Below are 20,328 nucleotides of genomic sequence, written 5' to 3'. Positions count from 1 at the left end.
ATTGTAGCACAAATCTTTACTTCTTTGCTGCTGCTGCTGCTGCTGCTAAATCACTTCAGTTGTGTCGGACTCTGCGCGACCCAGTGGACAGCAGCCCACCAGGCTCCCCTGTCCCTCGGATTCTCCAGGCAATAACTAGTACTAGAGTGGGTTGCCATTTCCTTCTCCAATGCATGAAAGTGAAAAGTGAAAGTGAAGTCGCTCAGTCGTATCCGACTCTTCACGACCCTACGGACTGCAGCCTACCAGGCTCCTCTGTCCATGGGATTTTCCAGGCAAGAGTACTGGAGTGGGGTGCCATTGCCTTCTCCGCTTTACTTCTTTAGTCACATAAAATAATTTTCTTTCAACAACTTTATATCACGTGTCCTTTGATTTACACGGAAGTCATAAAATGTCACTCTGAATACTTATTCTGAAAATTTTACATGCAAATACATCGTCTTTTCCTGACCCACAAAGCTCCCTTCAGGATACATAAGACAAATTATTGAATCACAGAATACAATAAAGTTCGAGGGGAAAAAAGGAGGTGCCTAGCAGAATGATCCACTTTAATCATGAAGAATTGATTACCTTTTTCCTTACCAGTTATTATGACAATTAATACAACTGACAGTAAATTTCTGAATATAAGTAGAAATTACTTTGGAAAGAAAAACAACAAACAAATGAGGCTTTGTGTGACTCAAGTGAGTCACTTTCCTAAACAACATAGACATTTTAGGTCTTCTAATGATTTTTAAGTCCCCCAATTAAGGAAAGAAAATAATACAGAATTATGATATTTCCTAAATAGTCCTCTCTCTTTAAAATCAAAAGCCACCTTTAGGACTTCCCTGGCAGTTCAATGGTTAAGACTCTATACTTCTACTGCAGGGATCATGGGTTTGATCCCTGGTTGGGGAACTAAGATCTTACATGCCACATGCCTGGCCAAAAAAATTAAACAAGTAAATAAATAAAATGAAAAGCCACCTTCAACTAAAACTTCCTCACCCTTTATTTCAAAGCTTGATTGGAAAATATGATTACTTGTAAAACTTAAAACCATAGCAGGAAGGAAAGACACAGAACAAGAAAAGATTTCTGCTGTGTATAACTGTTAGAGCTTATAAAAGCAATAAGCAGCGTGTCTTAAGCTTGACATTTTTCATGAAAGAAAAATATATATTTGTAGAAAATAATTAAATTCCTTACAAAGGCTATGAATACTGAGATTTCCTTTTTGGTAATAATGTCCTATAAATATTTGTCATCCTCAAATTAAAAATGAAGAAAGGTGATCAAACAAGTTCATTGCAATTGATTAAATTCTTAATAAATGTTGATTCATGACATAAATGACAAAACAATAGCTCTTTCATCTGTTTCAATACTTTTGATAATAAGATTTATATAATCTTATAATTTATATAATCTTATAAATCTAGATTTATATAAACTGAAACTAAAATTCCAGCTTGATATATATGTATCCATTGTGAACTTCATTAATTCTCTTTAAAATCCGGTTTAAATACCCTACAATAATTGAATATCTATTTTTCAGACATCTGCTAGATGATGAAAAGAGATTTTATTAGGATAACATATATTGTTTATTATTATTCACTAGTAGTACTTTAAAACAAAATAATTGAAATAGAATCTTAGAATATAGTACACTATTTACAAGTTAGTAACAAATTTTTTTTTTAATGCATAATAATTCCACACATGTATGACTAGGTAAGACATTTACTTAAAATATATTTCTACTGAGCTGACATCTTAAAATCTCCTATCATGATGTACATTTTGAGAATGCAGCTGAAATAGCCTTCACATATCAACTTTCTTCTGAGTTTTCTCTTTAGGAATCCTCTATAAAACAGGGTGTATTATATATTTTCCTCTTACTTATGGCTATTCCAGAAGCTAGTGATAAATTTATAAAGAAGATAGCATTTCTCAAAGTCTACTCCTCTTCCATGAATTTCAGTGTTGAAGACTGTCCTTTTTTGGTTTCTAAAACACCTCTTGGTTTTCCTTGAATTCTCCAAACACTCCTTTTTAAATATGTATCAAATTCTTACTCTGCTCTAGGCACTGTTCTAGTCCCTGTGGGTCTCTGTTCCTGTTCGTCCTTTAAGCAACTCAGTTCCTTGCATTTTTCCCTCTTCTCTTCTTAGACAATTGACTAGAAAATCCAGATTGTCAGTCCAAATGTTTATCTTGAGCTTCCTGGACTTTCCTAAGGCACCTCAGCCTCAACATGTCAAAACTGATCTTCCCCAAATCCTCTTCTTCATGCCTATCATTTGTAATATCACCATCCAACCATTCTCCTAATTCAGCCAGTGATCTTTATTAAGCATGAGTTGGACAGTGACACTCCTCTGCATAAAATCTATTGGAAGATCTACATCAAGTTCAAATAAATTCCAACTCATTCTCATGGCCAGCCCATCCCTCTACAGTCCCAACTGTGAATCTCTTTCCAAGCCTATCTCCTAACTCCCTCTCCAGCCTCACTAACCTCAGCCACATTTACCATCTTTTGCTTTTTCAACAAAATGATTTTTAAAATAAAAATGAGTAATAGAAAAATAGCCAATAATCCTACTTATGCACACACACATGTTAAAGTTCTAAAGATCTAAAAAGTTAAAACGTAACAATTAATATATAAACTTGATCCAAATTACGTTAAAAAAAATTTGGTGATGATACTCAAAAATCATACAACTTGTCTAGTGGGTTCTATTAAGACCTCAACTGTAAAGCAGTAATTTCTCAGAATATCTTCCTTAATGTTCAGTTCAGTTCAGTTCAGTCACTCAGTTGTGTCTGACTCTTTGCGATCCCATGGACTGCAGCACACCAGGCTTCCCTGTCCATCACCAACTCCCGGAGCTTGCTTAAATTCATGTCCATTGAGTTGGTGATGCCATCCAAGCATCTCATCCTCTGTCATCCTCTTTTCCTCCTGCCTTCAATCTTTCCCAGCATCAGGGTCTTTTCCAATGAGTCAGTTCTTCGCATCCGGTGGCCAAAGTATTGGAGTTTCAGCTTCAGCATCAGTCCTTCCAGTGAATATTCAGGATTGATTTCCTTTAGGATGGACTGGTTTGATCTCCTTGCATTCCAAGGGACTCTCAAGAGCCTTCTCCAACACCATAGTTCAAGCATCAGTGTTAAGTTACAGATTTTCAAATATGCGCTAAAGGCACAAAAAATTTCCTGTAACCGATATTCTGGAATAGTTTTAGGATGTAAAAATAACAAATACAAAGAAAACCTTCCTAAATTCTACTCTGCATTTTCAGGTATTCTGTCGATCGACACACAGATATGGACAGAATATTCAACATCGATTCTGGAAATGGTTCAATCTTTACATCGAAACTTCTTGACCGAGAAACACTGCTGTGGCACAACATTACAGTGATAGCAACAGAGATCAGTGAGTCCACCCTTTCTCCACTACCATCCCCAATCCACAGAGAGCATCTCAGCAAGGGCTGGTGAAGCCTGGCTGGAACTCGTCACTGCGTATTGATGATCCTGCTCAATACATATTGAAGGAGAGAGCCCTGTAATGATTTGTACTAAATGTTTCTTCTAAACACACATTGGTTCAATCATAAATGCAAAGGCAACTGTGGAAGTTCTGTAATTTGGGAACAATAAAACGGGAATGCATCTTTCAGTCTAGGTACATGTTGGATTTGATTCCAAAATGCTTGTAAATCAGAGTGTCACACAAGCTGCTGAAAGAAATGGGCTCCCGGTTAGACACTGTATGTGTGTGTCAGTAGTGGGGGAGTGGGGATCAAGCATAACCTACAATGTAGGCATTGCTTAGAAATAGTTCTTTTAATTTCAGCAACATACCCGGTATTATTTTAGCAACATAATTATACGAGAAGAAAGAAAATGATGAATTTAGACAACAAATATTTGTCAACCTTCTGTCAGTTAGCTCTCACTATGTGCATTTTTAAAAAGAATTGCTATATATAAGCTTTCATTGCACTTTTTCAATTAATATATACCAACACAATATTTATTAATTAATATTTATCAAGGAGGACTTCGTATAGAAATCTTTTGGCTATTCACCTCTTAGCTTTCTGTAGAATGTCTGTTTCAAAATTGTTACAGAATTTTTTTTTTTTTTGAGTCGCTCAGTCATGTCCGACTCTTTGCGACCCCATGGACTATACAGTCCATGGAATTCTCCAGGCCAGAATACTGGAGTGGGTAACCTTTCCCTTCTCCAGGGGATCTTCCCAACCCAGGAATCGAACCAGGATCTCCTGAATCGCAGTCGGATTCTTTACCAGCTGAGCTATCAGGGAAGCCCTGTTACAGAATTAAGAGATATAAATTTTTACTTTTCCATGGAACACCAAAGTGAGCAATACTAACCACCAAGTAATCCACAGAGTATTTAGAATGAATTTTATCACAGTCTCCATTAAATGTAAGGCAAAGAAAAACACAGCCAAAGGGATACTTCAAATAATTATACACAGTGAAACCTGTGTAATATATACACAATGTGTAGACTTAAGTAAATTAAAGAAAGAGGATTTTTAAGATAGCATTTAAATGTTTAAAAATAGACATCTAAGTTATAGCTCATTTTTTAGCTTTTGTTTTTAGAAGTTCAAATGATTTTAGCTCAGGTATCTAGTGTAAAATGGTCCATATCAAATGGTTTAATACAGTAATATTCTTTGTCAGTATAACTCATGCAATTTGAAGTGGCTGAAAGATATTGAGTAGAATAATAAGTAACCAATGTGGACAAAATGAAACATTGCTTTTGTGTAGTGGTAAGAATTTTTCATTATACATTTGTTAGGTAAGAATTTGATCTTCAGAATTTATGTGGAGGGACTACTATGGATACCAATGACAGAGCATACTTAAAGCGTTAAAATTACACAATTATTTCCCGGTTAAAAAGGATCATTTTTATAACATCATGAAATTTTATTTTTTACTGAGGTAGTCATCTTAAGTGTGTTTTAACCTTTGCACCTAAAAATTTGTTTTTAATGTTTACTTTTTCTATGATATATTTGAAAATACTAGTGATAAAGGCCTTTTAAAACTCACCTTTGAAGCTCTGACTTTGGAAGAATAATGTGAGCAGTATTTTAGATGCAAAGGAACCTTAAGAATCTTATTGTCCAAACTTTTTCAGTACCTTTTATGCTAAGAGTCAAGCTTGTATTAAACCAGCTCTCTCTCACTCCAGGCCACTGTACTTGCCATTTCCTTGACCTCGAGAGCCAGAAACACTCACATGGCTTAACCCATCTCTTTATTCATGTCTCTATGCAAATGGCATCTCATCAGAGAAGCCAGTCCTCGTCATCCCACACAAAGCTGCATCTCCGTCTCTCTCCGGTCCCTTTTACCTGTTTAATTTCTCCATAGCATTTGCCATCTGGCACATTATATATTTATGTGTTTACAGTTTGCCTTCCTCCTTTAGAACAAAGCTCCAGGAAGCAGGATCTTTGTTATAGTCCCAATGTGTCCCAGCACCCCAAATAGTGGCTGGCACAAGTTAGTACTAGATGCCCACTAAATATTTATGGTGAGAACAAACAAATAGACATATGAGTGAATGAATGAAAAGACCTGAGGTGAGAGACTCCAGCCCCTGACTCTTAGAACAGGAATCTATCTTCCATACTTGCCAGGAGATTATCAGAGATGACAGCAAAAACACTCCATTTACCTCAGGTCTTCAAACACTGATTAGGCTCTTTCATTACATGGGATGAACAGCCTCAGTTTTGTGGTCAGACAGACCCAAGTTTGAATCTAGGATCCACTCTTTATTATTAATTTCTCTGTGAATGTGGACAAATTACCTAACTCCTCAATGCGTCATCTATAATATAATGAGTTTCCTCATCTATAATATGGGGGCAATAATTATATCTATCTCAGAAGTTTATAAGGATTAAATAAAATAATATAACAAAGTGTTTAGCACAATGTCTAGCTCTCAAACTAAAAAACTAAGACCATTCACAATCATTATTGTCCCATTCTTTTTTCCTTCTGTCCACAGAAAAGCCTACTTCCCTGGCTTCCTTTAAAATCTGCCTCTAAAATTCCTTTTCTGGATAGCTCTTCTTTATTTTCTGTTAATCTGGGATTTATTATATGATTGCACTGTATGGGCTTTCCTGGTAGCCCAAGAATCTGCCTGCAATGTAGGAGAATCCGGTTCGATTCCTGGGTCGGGAAGATCCCCTGAAGAAGGGATAGGCTACCCACTGCAGTATTTTGGGGCTTCCCTGAGGGCTCAGATGGTAAAGAATCCACCTGCAATGTGGGAGATCTGGGTTCAATCCCTGGGTTGGGAAGATCCCCTGGAGGAAGGCATGGTAACCCACTCCAATACTCTTGCCTGGAGAATCCCCTTGGACAGAGGAGCCTGGTGGGCTCCAGTCCATGGGGTCACAGAAAGTCATATACAACTAAGTGACTAAGCACAGCACAGCACTGACTGTACATAAAGGTAGCTTTGTCCCCTATATATTTCCTTCAGGTGTATCCTCGTCCAGAAATACCAAAGAATCGAATTCTACTTTTCTGTGACTATGATGATACATAATGCCCTGTGGTACTCACAGGAGCCTTGGGGAAACTATGTATGAATGAGAAAGGAGTAACCATCATCTAAATGGGATCACCCATCAACATATAAATGCCTGTTCCTTTCTTTTGGGCATTTTGCAGATAATCCAAAGCAGAGCAGCCGAGTACCTCTATATATTAAAGTCCTAGATGTCAATGACAACCCCCCAGAATTTGCTGAATTCTATGAAACCTTTGTCTGTGAAAAAGCAAAAGCAGATCAGGTGAGTTTCATAAGAAAGCAAATTAATTAACTCAGACAAATTTAGATCTTCTAATAATTCAGATGATACACAGAGCTGAAGGCAAGTTTTGAATTATCTATGAAATAAATGCCAAAAAATTAATACTATAAATAAGAACCATGATGAATGTTTAACTTGCATAAGAGAACAAACAGTTTTTAAAAACAGGAAGTTCATTAGTCTCACAGACTGATGCTGATCCCAAATTAGTCTTAAGTTTTCATGAAAATATATCAGTCATTGCATTATTGGAAAAATCTTTATTGGTGAGCAGATACTTTTAATTACAATATATACTGAAAAGTACTAGCTAGAACATATTTTACAATTGCCTATAATTCATAGTTTCATTTATTTACATTGCCCATCTGTACAAGTAATACAAATTCATGAATGTTTTACTGTTTTACACATTTGTCCCCACCTGAAATCAGTCTTTTCTGCCAGTGATATAAAAATTATGTTAGTTTGTCAAAATAGAAGTGCACTATTAAAATACATGTTAAAATGGGACTCTGAAGTTGTGGGTTTTATATTCAAACTAGCTCTTTAGCAAGTCGATTGCTTATGTATATGCCAAGCTTGCATTTCTAAGCAAGCTGTCCAAAGAGTGCCTCCTTTTACTTAAGTTGCAATGTTGTCATAAATTGCTGTGATATTTTAAGCTTGTTATCACTCTAAGGCTATGTTTCTCAACCCAGGTGATTTTGCCCCACACTCCCACCCTGCCCCTCCCACCCCTGCCAGGGACATTTGGCAATATCTGGGGACATTTCTGGTTGTCACAAGGAAGAGGGTACTATTGGTTTCAACAGATGAATTTAGATTTGCTGCAATAAATACTGTTGTAGGGCTGTCCCTTGCTCTATTTCCAGCCAATCAGTTCTCCGCCTAGGGTGGATTCATTGTAAGTTTTCTAGAGGCTATCATTGTAAAATTAAAATTAGATATCATTGAGTTAAGCAATTTACTGCAAAGCTGTAAGAAACTCTTTTGAGTTAGTAAAACCTGATAACAGCTTTATGGTTTTGATTTTAGTTGATTCAGACCCTACGCGCCATTGACAAGGATGACCCTTACAGCGGGCACCAATTCTCGTTCTCTTTGGCCCCCGAAGCAGCCAGTGGCTCAAACTTTACCATTCAAGACAACAAAGGTAAATGAGCCCAAGCTGTCTGTCTGTCTATATATTTATGTCTGTATCTATATCTATCTAGTCTCATCAGAATTGATCCCATACATAACATGATTTCCGCTTCCATTCACCACTTTGCTTTCCGGTTCCAGACAACACGGCGGGAATCTTTACTCGGAAAAATGGCTATAACAGACACGAGATGAGCACCTATCTCCTGCCTGTGGTCATATCAGACAACGACTACCCAGTCCAAAGCAGCACTGGGACAGTGACTGTCCGGGTCTGTGCATGTGACCACCAAGGGAACATGCAGTCCTGCCATGCGGAGGCCCTCGTCCACCCCACGGGACTGAGCACGGGGGCTCTGATTGCCATCCTTCTGTGCATCGTGACCCTACTAGGTAAACTGCTTCTCCCTGCATCCTATCTCCCCATGCTGAGGGGCACACCCTGTTACTGTGGCTCTCTAGATTTATCCGCCTCCCCCATTAAGGCATACAGCCTGATCTAGGTGAGTAGAGTTATGTGCTGGGAATCTTATGTGTGTTCACCCATGAACTAGTTTTTGCTTGAAAAATGGCTTTGGAGAATGAACAGTTGTGAAGCTTGCCCATGTCTTTCCCCACTGAGGGAGTCATTCCACCAAAAGAACCTCTTGTCTATCAGGCTGGGAATGAGTTGCAGGGGGATTTGAGGGCAATATAAATACACCCTTTCCATTTCATTTGTTGTTTAATATGTAACCTAGCGAACATTCAGTTTTCAAAGAACAAAAGTTGTTGGGTGTGGAGTATATACGATGAAGGCCATTTCCATCAAGGTAAAGTTTAAAGATCAATGAGAAACTAGAAAGAGAAATGCAATGACTTTTTTTCTCTCATACAGAAAAATAAATAGTGGTGAATTTTCTTGAACTCAGCAAACTTGCTTGGATCCACCCACTTGAATAACTACCTTCTTAGCATTGCTCTCTGATTACCACATACACAATGTCTATTATTTCTCAGACTCTCAATAAATAACTTCTGTGACTAAGGAAATAAATCTGGGATCTAAAAGAAATGAGTGTAATCAAACGTCTAACAGTGATTTGAAGGAAAAGTTTTTATCCCCAACCAACTAATTAAGCACACAAGTTGAGCTCAGAATGCTCAAAAGTCCCTTGATTGTTATGAAATAAGAGATCAAATATTAGCTAATGCACCCCTTCAAAAAATAAAAGTTAAAATTTGTAAAACTTGCCTACACCATGGGGGGGAAAGTAAGTCAGAGTTAACCTGGATTTCACAGAGGCAGACCAGGGAGTCATTTTTTTTTAATGGCAATGTAGTGACTTTGAGAAGAGGGAAGGAAGACTTCCATTTCTCCAAGAAGAGAATGCCTAGGGATCCCTGCTCAAGAGTTTCATATCCCAGGTTGACTCTGCTTCATCAACTAAGAGTTGGAGGAAGTATTTTAAGATATGAGGATAAATAAAAACTGACAGTTTGCAAAGACAAAACAGTGTTCTAATGGTGTGAATCTGTAAATGTTGTTTTCCAAGAGAAAGATACGAATATTCTTTTTTGGTTTAAAAAAAAGAGGTTTTTAAATTTATTTATTTTTACTTTTTATTTTGTATTGGGGTATAACTGATTAACAATGTTGTGATAGTTTCAGGGGAACAGCAAAGGGACTCAGCTCTACACATACCCATTCTCCCTCAAAATCCCCTCCCGTTCAGGCTACCACATAACACTGAGCACAGGTCCCTGTGTTATACAGGTCCTTGTTGGTTATCCATTTTAAATGTATCAGTGTGTACATGTCGATCTCAAACTCCCTAACTATCCCTTCCCCCCACCATCTCCCCTGGTAAAAGAGGGTATTTTTAGAAGGGCTAAGTCTGGAGGCTGTATCAACTAGAATTCCACAGATCCCTGGTCTATGGAGAAAGAGCTGGTCTTCATCTCTTAGAGGTCACACTTCCCTTCTCCCATCATCTACCCACGTTCTCCACACTCTTATTTTCCTTCTAACCAGCTCCCTATGACCTCTTTTTTCATCTCCTTCCTCCAATGAATTTGCCATCTCCTCATTACTCCTAATTTGCCTCCGTGTTTCCCACATCTTGTCTAGTCTCTTTGTAATTCTGTACCTAATTAAAAAGGAGAAAATGGGGATCTAACCTTTATTAGACTCACATCATAGGCTAGACACTGGACAGGAGGCTTTACAAATGTTTTTCTCACTTAATCCTCAGAACCATCTGGTCTATATTTATCTGCATCTTACATATGAAAGCTGAGGTTCCAGGATGTGAAGCTAAGTCACACAGCTAACAGGTGATAGAACCAAGTTCCAAACCCAGGTTTTTGCCCCCCAAGCCCTGGTGCTTCCACACTGTACTCTACTTTCTTTACAAGCTTATAGAATGCAGTGCAACTTCCACACTGAAAGAGAGCTTGAACTAAAAATGAGATGATTGAACAAATCTGGGAGCCTGTAAGAGGAAGAAAGCAGCGTTGACATAGGAGGAAATCTGCCGTCAAGAAAGTGGATCATGTGGCATCTGTTGTTTTTGTCAATAAAGCAACAGTAAAAACAACTACATCTTGTGCCTCTTTGGTGCTTTCGAGTTGGCAAAACTTTCGCATTGGGCACCATGTTATTGCTTCTCTTTTACAGAGAAAGAAACTGACTTAGAAAGGTCAGATTGTTTAATTGAATCTAGATCTGCTCATCTCATATACCTTGCTACCTTCTAGTTTTATGATGGGAGTTGAACACAAATTGGTCCAAGTACTCCAGCCCCAAAATTTCACTGTGGTCCTCTGGCCTTAAGGCGGTAGAGAAAAGGAAGGGGTCAGTTACTGGGAAGACAGCACATTAGTTTCTCAGAGTGTTTTTATTCCAAGTGCTTAGAAGTCATACCTTCAGTTTATAAAAGTTAGCTTTGAAAAAAAGACCTTCCTTTTAGATGATTATGCTCTCAAGAAATTCTGTTAGATGTGCATTGGGCCAGTAAGAAAAGACAGGCAATTGTGGCAGTAGGAGAATTAGGCAGTGCACAAATGCCTTTGAATGACTGAACATGCCCTCTGTCTTCTAGACAATTGCACTTTCAGGTGTGCATAGGACTAAAAGACAAGATACAGGCAACTTAAGCTAGGGAAGAATTAGGAAGTGATAAATGCCTGCTATCTTGCCTTAAATGGTGGAATGAACCTCTGTCTGTCAGAATTTATTTCTCTGAGAGACAGTTAGCTTGATTCTATTCTCTATTCTAAAGAATGGCCTTACTTACAGCCCTCTGTTTTGCAAATCTGTGTCACACTGGAAACTAGCATAAAAGGTAGATTAAGGGACTTCCCCTTAGCTCAGTTGGTAAAGAATCCACCTGCAATGCAGGAAATCCTGATTCAATTCCTGCGTTGGGAAGATCTGCTGGAGAAGGGATAGGCTACCCACTCCAGTATTCTTGGGCTTCCCTTGTAGCTCAGCTGGTAAAGAATCCACCTGCAATGCAATGCAGGAGACCTGGGTTCAGTCCCTGGGTTGGGAAGACTCTCTGGAGAAGGAAAAGGCTGCCCACTCCAGTATTCTGGCCTGGAGAATTCCATGGACTGTATGGTCCATGGGGTCACAAAGAGTTGGACACAACTGAGCCACTTTTACGATCTCCTATGACACAAGGGACTTCCTTGGTGGTCCGGTGGCTAAGACTTCACGCTCCCAATACAGGGGACCCAGTTTCAATCCCTGGTCAGGGAACTAGACCCCACATGACTCAACTAAGAGTTTGCAAGCCACAAGTAAAGATACCACAACTAAAGATACCACATGCCACAACGAAGACTGAAGATCCCGCATGCTGCAACTAAGGCTTGGCATAACCAAATAAAACTTTTTTTACAAAAAGGTAGATTTAGAGCATCTTTCCACCCAAAACCCTGCAATTTTCCAACCACTTGGACCCCCAGGGTAAAGCGAAGGCATATGGAGTATCCACAGCCCCACCTGACATGGCCCTTCCTACTCCTCTCTCCCCACCAACCCCACACCTCACACACTCCAAACACACCCCACTCCATGGCCTTGCTCCTAGCTCTGTCCTCTCCTCCAGATAGCACCCTGGATAACTCCTCATCTATTTGCTCAAATGTTACTTCCTTAATGATGCACTCCCTGCCCCCAAACACACAAAAATATATGCAGCCCCTCAAACATATACATAAGTCCTTCCCATCCTCCTTACTCTGCCTCATGTTTTCTTATTTATATTGCACTTATCATCTTCTAATAATTTCCTTATTTATTTTACACATTGTTTTTTTCTGTCTCCATCCATCCACCACTACCACCACCACCACCTCTGCCTACCTTATTCAGACAAGACTCTTGATCAATTTTTTCATTAATACTACCTAGAACTCCACCTGGCACAGAGTTGGCAATAAATAAATACTTGTTGAATAAACAAAAAATACATACCATGAATGAAAGGAATACACGAGGCACCAGGATACTCTCTGGCAGCAAAAGAGAATGTTTACATTTCAACCACATGCTTGAAAACAGCAGAACTGCATACCCTTGTGAAAGAGTCTATAATCCAAACATGCTTCAAAGCATGGTAATTAAGTGTACAAGCCTTTTAGTCTGCCTGACCTGGATTTCAATTATTTGCACACACCACATCTCTAAACCACAATTTCCTTATGTAAAATGGAGTTATAATGGTGGTACCTACTTTGTCAAGCTCATTATGATAATTCAATTAGATTCTGTATGTAAAGCACTTAGCACAGTGCTTGGCACATAGGACTGTCTCAACAGGTAACCAATTATTAATACCATTAACATCTGAAATGTTAAATATATAGACACCTGGGTGTGCATATATCCATTATTATATGGGTAGAGATGCACCTCTACCAAAGGCCATTACTCTGTAATTGTTATTGTGATAATTCAATTTTCATGGCTCATAAAAACTGGACCATGTTATGGATGAAGGAGTAAAGAGATATTATTGGTACTAATCTGCCCTGGACAAACCCAGGTTAACAATGCATTTTCTGCCCCAGGTGACTGTTTTCTCTCTAAGCTGTCACTACATTTTTACTTTCTCATCCATATGTTCATTCGTAGATGTGTCTCTTTACAGGTAGCCAGCTGTGTTCTTCCCAACCAGCTGTGAAGAAACATCAGGAGCTATTTAAATACAGTTCTTGCTTTGCCTCTAATTTGAATTAGGAAAAATCAAAAGAACAAACATTCCGGTCAACAAACTTACAGAACATGAAACTCTGAAAGATTTTCTGTTTTAAGTTCCCACAGAAATATGTTTGTTTTGTTTAGCCTAAGCACAAATAATCTGGCACGTGTACTATTACCTGTTCCCTTCAAATTGGCTGATCTTGAAATCCAAAATGGCTTTCTGAATTGTATCTGGGTCTCTCCAGATATTATCTGTACTTATATGTAAGAAAGGTATGCAAACATTCACATCTCTACTTTGGGCTTTAAACTAACTTTACACTTTTCTTGGGGAAAAAAAGAAAAAAGAAGGCATCAGTGCAAAAGTTATTTTAGAAGTGGAGTTATGCAAACCCTTCAACACATCCCTGAAGGTGCCAGCCTTGTGCTTATAAGCAGTTTCTGAGCATTTCAGGTGTTCAGCATAATTTTCACTCTTTTTGCAGTACTCTTACTGTGGTTGAGCTTTTTTATTATTATTTTTTCCCTTATCTTGAAACTAGTCTGCCATTTCAAAGCACAAAGGAACTACTGACAAAACATGAAGGTGTTTTATCCTCTAGTTAAATTCTTAAAAACTTTCTTTCAAATATTATCTAGTTACTCCATTGAGGGAGAGGGGGAGGGCCCTGATTTGATCAGGTGCGGAAGCAAGTGCAACCTTAAACAAGAGTAGTTTGGCGGAGAACTTTGAAAACTTCACTTTGTGTTTCTTCCTGATGTTAATTGGGCGGCAAATTAACTTTTCCTTCCCTTGCTGTTTTGTTTCTGCTTCCAGTGACAGTGGTGTTGTTCGCAGCTCTCAGGCGGCAGCGGAAAAAAGAACCTTTGATCATTTCCAAAGAGGACATCAGAGACAACATTGTCAGTTACAACGACGAAGGAGGAGGAGAGGAGGACACCCAGGCCTTTGATATCGGCACCCTGAGAAATCCCGAAGCCATAGAGGACAGCAAATTGCGCAGGGACATTGTGCCCGAAGCCCTTTTCCTACCCCGACGGACTCCAGCAGCCCGTGATAACACCGACGTCCGAGATTTCATTAACCAAAGGTTAAAGGAGAATGACACGGACCCCACCGCCCCGCCCTACGACTCCCTGGCCACCTACGCCTATGAGGGCGCCGGCTCGGTGGCCGATTCGCTCAGCTCGCTCGAGTCGGTGACCACGGATGGAGACCAAGACTACGATTACCTTAGTGACTGGGGGCCTCGGTTCAAAAAGCTCGCGGATATGTACGGAGGGGTGGACAGTGACAAGGACTCCTAATATGATATGTTGCCTTTTTTTTTCATTTTTCAATACGACACTGAAAGATGTGAAGTGGCTATTTCTATTTATCCACTGCTCCGTGAAGGGTCCTCTGTTCTATCCGTTCCAAAAGTAAATGGCTGCAGTCCGTGTGGATCCAATGTTAGAGACTTTTTTCTAGTACACTTTTATGAGCTTCTGAGAGGCAAATGTTTATTTTTTAGTGCATCCTGTTAACTATGTCTGCCCAACAGGCGCTGGGCTGCAGGAGAGGATGGGTCAGTCTTCTTTTCCCCTGTACTCTTAGGGCAAGTCAAACACAGCTCAGTTCCACTGGCCTGGTCTCTTACAACACTGCATTGCATTGACTCAGGTCAGCTGACTGCTCTGTACACTTCACACGCTAATGGGATGAGGGATTGTGCTTTAATGATAAAAATACAGTTTTAGTAGAAGAAATGAGGGAGGAACCATTGTTCCTGGTGTATCAGCTCACAAGGAGATGATGAACTATATATGGGTGTGTGTTTCCGTCACAAAGAATTTAAAATGATATTTGCCCATCCTGTTTGTCCTTCATAATCTTTTTCCAGCACCAATGATTATTCAAAACATCAGATCCACCAGTGTTTTGAGATTCTCCTTCCTCTTTAGGAAATGATGCCAATTAAACGCTAATGTTCAAAAAAAACAACCAAAAAAAAAATTTTAATACGACCTCATTCCTTGCCCCTGGTTCATAAGACATGCAAAAGTTTGCTGTTGCATCATATAAAGGGAAAGGAAAAATAGCTAATAGATGTTAACAAAGGAAATATTTAGCATATTTTAAAGTTTGGTTTACCAAATGTATCATGGATCACTTGGAATTATTTCAGCCATCAGTAGGCTAATTACAAATAAGTCTAATCATTTAAAAAGTTCTTGAAGGAACTTTTCTGAGACAAAGTTTAACTCCTTGTCTGTAGTTGTCAGTATTATTCTAATATACTTGAAAGTAGCAGTGTGAAGTACAATAACTCATATGCTTCAGATACTTCTTACACAATTAAGTTGCATTAGTAAAAGTAGATTAAATAAAACTCAGATCCCTCTCTCAGAGTTAAATGGGGAGGTAAGAGCCAGTCACACTTGAACTTGACACCCTGTCCTTCACATTCGAAAATATCCATATATTTATATAATGTGATATAGATGAATATTGAAATCATGGTGAAAACCTACATATGTTTGGAAGACGCTCTCAAAAGGAAAACTTGGATTCCCTACAACAAGGGTGTTTAAGATTGTAATTAAAATGATAGTTGTCTTTCAAAAGCATTAAAATTTTTCATTGTTTTTAGCTTTGTTTCCATGGCAACACTGCCATCCTTGTCTTTGAACTAATGATAAAGTAATGGTCTCAAACTACAAACAGAAAAGTAATGTACAATCCATCGAATCCATTATTTCTCTAATTATGCAATTAGCATCATAGTTATTATCCAGAGGACCCAACTGAACTGAACTAATCCTTTTGGCAGGTTCAAATCATTTATTTCATACGCTGTTCTAATGATTTTTGTCATTAGAATCTTACATTGTGCAGTCATCAGAAATTTCCAAAGTACTGTAATGAAAACATCGTTTTGAAAACTTAAAAAAAAACAAAAACAGGTTCTATATGTATATAATATGTACTTAAGAATATGCTGACTTCCATTAGTAGTCTTAGGGATTTATTTTCAGTTAATGTTAATTTTCTGCAGGTAATCTTAGTGTCATTTCCATTTGGGGATAATGTCATATCAACACATATTTTCTATTTGGAAACACACTGTTGTTTTGTTAAGTTTTAAATAGATGTATTACCCAGGAAGTAAAGACAGCATCTTTAAAATAAGAGAAATATAGTCTTTGGGGGCTACCCAATTACAGTGAAAAATTGTTACAACCATATTATTCCTTGTGTTTCCTGAATGGATGGACTTCCCTGTATACTAACAAGTATTTTATGCTTGGACTATTTCTTGCTTACAAGGTTCTCTTTTCTAGTTCTTCATACACACACAGACACACACACACAGAGAAGAATGCAAACAAAATACTACAGGAGGGCTTCACTGTAAAGAATCAGTATATATCATAGTCACAGGTAAGTGTTGAAAAAAGATAGCTTAGTAAAGTTAATTAATAAAAACTAGTTACTTATAGCAATAGAACAGCACCTTAATCTCACAACTTACTGTAAAAAGAGCTCTCTATCCTCACGTTTCATGTTATGTAATAAATTATATCAAGAGAGATAGTCCTGTAAAAAGAAAAATATCATCAGAAGTCTTCCTTTTGAACTTTTGGCATTAATTGGAATGTCTGCGGGTTGATGCCAGCAACTTCAAAGTTTAGGGGTAAAATTTACATTCTCCTCATATAAGTGAAAGTAAGAAGTTCTGTAGTGGGATTTCTGAGGTGTTATTGGAAGGTATCTTCTACAGTTATACCAAGAACAGGTTAAAAATGACTAAATATTTAAATAACTATTAAATCTCTTACCACAAAACCTGATGATGAGGTGAATCTCTAAGAAAGAGAATAAATTGAGACTGGAGCTGAATATTTTGCATTAGGGTCCTATAAATGTCAAGGTTGAATGATATTTTCCTAAAATGAAGGCTGTCTGACATCATGGAAACAATAAGAGCCATAGTTTCATCATTCTGTGCTGGTTGCACTTCCTTCCACTAAGTTATCAGGTCGAGGACCCAGGTCAGACATGAATGATTACTGGAGAAAGCATTAGTTTTCAGTTCAATTTTCACATTGTCTCTGTCCTGGTATTAGCTGTTTGCCATGAGAAAGAGGGAAGGAGATTGGAGAGAGGTAAAGTTTTAATATTTGCTTTAATCACAAAGAACCTAAGTTCATTAAATATAGGGAAATTGCTTTTGTGGGTTGTTTCAAGGACTTGGAGGCCCTTCTCACATTATTTTTCACCCTCTGATTCAAAAGGGAAAGTTTCTTCAAATCACTGAGATATTTCCTAGAATAAGCTGAAATTTTAAAAACATTAATCTATTGTGCATAAATTTAAAGCCCCTCCACTTCATGGCATGTTCTTCTGAAAGACCTGGAAAATTTTCATTCCCAAATAAAAAACTGAATCAAAAAATGAAAAGGAGAATTGAAAATGGTTCCGCAGAGCCATGAGAGAGGGGATCTGGGCCCAGAAAATATATGTTTTTGTAAGAACTTTCTTAGCTTTACAGTTTAGACGCATAAAGGTTTGGATACAAATTTGGATACAAATTGACTCCATTTTCAGATGGAATAAAATCTGCTGATTCAATTCTCTGTATAAAAATTTTGGTTTGATATTCATTTTCAGCTCCCAAAAAGTTGTACAAGAGCTCTTATAAGTTGAATCTCTACCTTTGAAGCAGCCAAATTTTACAGATCCAAATTAACTTTAGAAGGCTTTCATTACTTTCATTTTAGGTAATTTTTAAATTTAGATAGTTAAGTAATACATAGATTTGAGATGTTTGATTTGCTGAGCAATACCTTATATCAAATGCTTTGCCTTGAAATGATTATTTCATTGGTGATAATCATGTATAAACTACGAATTGGGCATTCAATTTTATACACTTGAGGACCATTTTTTTAAAAGTATGCAGTTTGAAAGGAAAGAGAAAGCTAATTCCTGAGCCCAAACTAAATGTTTAAAGCAGGTACAACTAAACTCATTTTCCTCAGGAACTGAACTAACCAACAAAGTATTTTGTCATAGTAACTAGTGTTGAAGCTGTAATTACTTTGGAAAAACAGTAGAAAGTCATGATCTCCACTATTTTGAAAGGTATCCTCTGAAAAGAATCATTTTAGTGTAATTTTATTCTTTTTTTGTTTTTATATAGACAAAATCTTTTTTAATTATGACAGGAGATGAAAACTCTAAGCTGTCTACTATGTGTACATTAACACTACAACCAAGACTCCTTTATCAGATTATAAGAGTGGAAAGATTAAGAGTTAGTGTGTGGGTCTTCCAGAAAATGAACTATTTCCTAAGGTCTGACAAGCAGCTTTCTTTTGTAAAGGATACAAAATTACAGTATGGTCTCCCTAAAAGTTCAATGATTCTTATGGTTACAGCATTTTTAATATCCCTTTGGCATCTTTATGGAACAATTTTCTAAAGGGATAATTCTCTACTAAAAAATATTAGACCCTGACCATATTTAACACGCAGAGAAATGCCTTGGACTCACACACTTGTTAAAAGTTAATAAAGAAATAGTTCATTTTTAAAGCCAGGAGTTTATGGTCTCTGCATCGTCAATTTAATTTAAGCATTGCTGAGACAATCTTTAATCTCCTCCCCATTTGGTAATACCTTATTTATGATGCATTTTCAGTTTTTAATTTGGGGGAAACGTTTGCCCAACAGAGCCAGCAGATGAAAGTGCCGAAAGGAGGTCAAATGGAAACAAAGCCTATTACCCACTGTATTTCAGACAGGACCAGGCACTTAGCCGAAGAGCCACTGGGTTATTAGATTAATTTCGAAAGAGCTTTTACAAGTTGCTTAATTCCGTTTTTTTAAAAACCCATGGACCACAAACTCAAATTTCTCTTCAAATGGGGTTAATTTGACAAATGAGGCATGGACCCAGCGTTGTGGAAAAAGCATTCCACTATAATGAGATCTTGGTCTTTCTTGCAAGACTACACTATTTATGTAAATATGTCTAGAGGCACCTACTATAAGCTTTTAGTTTTCTATGATCTATTAGTTTAGTGTTTATTAAGGAATCCATATGCATAGAATTACTAGGCGTTCAGGAGGAATGCTGTGTAGCAAACGTAAAAATGATCTGTTCGGGAGAAACATAGGAGCGCTTTCAAACCACTGTACTATTCTGTGATTATTTTCCTTGCTTTGAAAGTAAACTGCGTAAGAATAGGATTTATAATAAATGCTACGGGCGTCTTCAGTAGTATCAAGCTAAGGCAATTTGGCAGTCTCCTACTGTGATGTGTGATTTAAAATCCCCCAAATAAAAGCTTTTTGGTATTGATTGTTTTTAATTAAAAATACTCCCAAGTATAAATTGAAGCTGATGCCACCCTCGAAGATTTACCGCCTGGAGTCCTCAGTTCATATGGTTTTCCTGGTGTCGCTCGTGTCTCTGGCAACGAGAACACCTGGTGGAAACAATCACTGCTCAGCTTTCATCCACATTTCCAGCTTGGGAGATTTTTCATAACTTCACAGATTACATGAGAAACTTTTCTGTATTAGAAGAATGGGGTTGAGACAATTACCTTTTTAGCGCAGTGTGGGGGACCATTCGTTGTAGTCAAATGGCAAATACACGCTCCTTGAAACGGCTTCTTTTATTTTTCCTTTGTTTTCTTGGAAGTATACATTTAAAAAGAATGCAATTTAAAAAGTGATTTCTCACAAAGAGTAAATATGCCTTTTGCAAATCAATTTTTGTAACAAGTTATTTATATGATATTACTTAATAAACTGGTTTTTTTTTCTAACTTGTTTTTTTTTTTCAATTCTCTCAAACTATTGTTTGTAATCAGAGATCTTTTAAATGTACATACTGATGCACACTTTATCCTTCCAAATCTGCTGTTTTAACCTCTGAGAGAGCTAACTAAAGCCAACTTACTCTATGATAATTCGCTTGTAAACAATAGCTTCTCCCAATCAGCAACATGTATCATTGGCACAATCCTGCAGACTTCTTACTGCTGGGACATCAAGAACTCTACTATTACTTATAAAATTACTGTATTACAAAG

General features: G+C 37.7%; 1 protein-coding gene across 2 annotated transcripts in view; it reads left to right on the top strand.

The window, feature by feature from the left end:
• Positions 1-19,970, top strand: part of CDH6 (cadherin 6) — a 154,772-nt gene extending 134,802 nt beyond the window's left edge. For both annotated transcript variants that reach the window (XM_055554722.1, XM_055554723.1), the window contains exons 8-12: positions 3,312-3,448; positions 6,757-6,878; positions 7,938-8,055; positions 8,187-8,438; positions 14,057-19,970. In XM_055554722.1, the coding sequence (XP_055410697.1) occupies positions 3,312-3,448; positions 6,757-6,878; positions 7,938-8,055; positions 8,187-8,438; positions 14,057-14,547 (1,120 nt within the window). In that variant the 3' untranslated portion in view covers positions 14,548-19,970. The remainder of the gene's footprint in view (positions 1-3,311; positions 3,449-6,756; positions 6,879-7,937; positions 8,056-8,186; positions 8,439-14,056) is intronic.
• The last annotated feature ends 358 nt before the right edge of the window (positions 19,971-20,328 follow it).

The sequence above is a fragment of the Bubalus kerabau genome, chromosome 18 (assembly GCF_029407905.1).
Source record: "Bubalus kerabau isolate K-KA32 ecotype Philippines breed swamp buffalo chromosome 18, PCC_UOA_SB_1v2, whole genome shotgun sequence".
NCBI classification, from domain to species: Eukaryota; Metazoa; Chordata; class Mammalia; order Artiodactyla; family Bovidae; genus Bubalus; species Bubalus kerabau.
The sequence above is the reverse complement of the archived record's forward strand: the minus strand, read 5'-3'. Positions and strand labels throughout refer to the sequence as shown.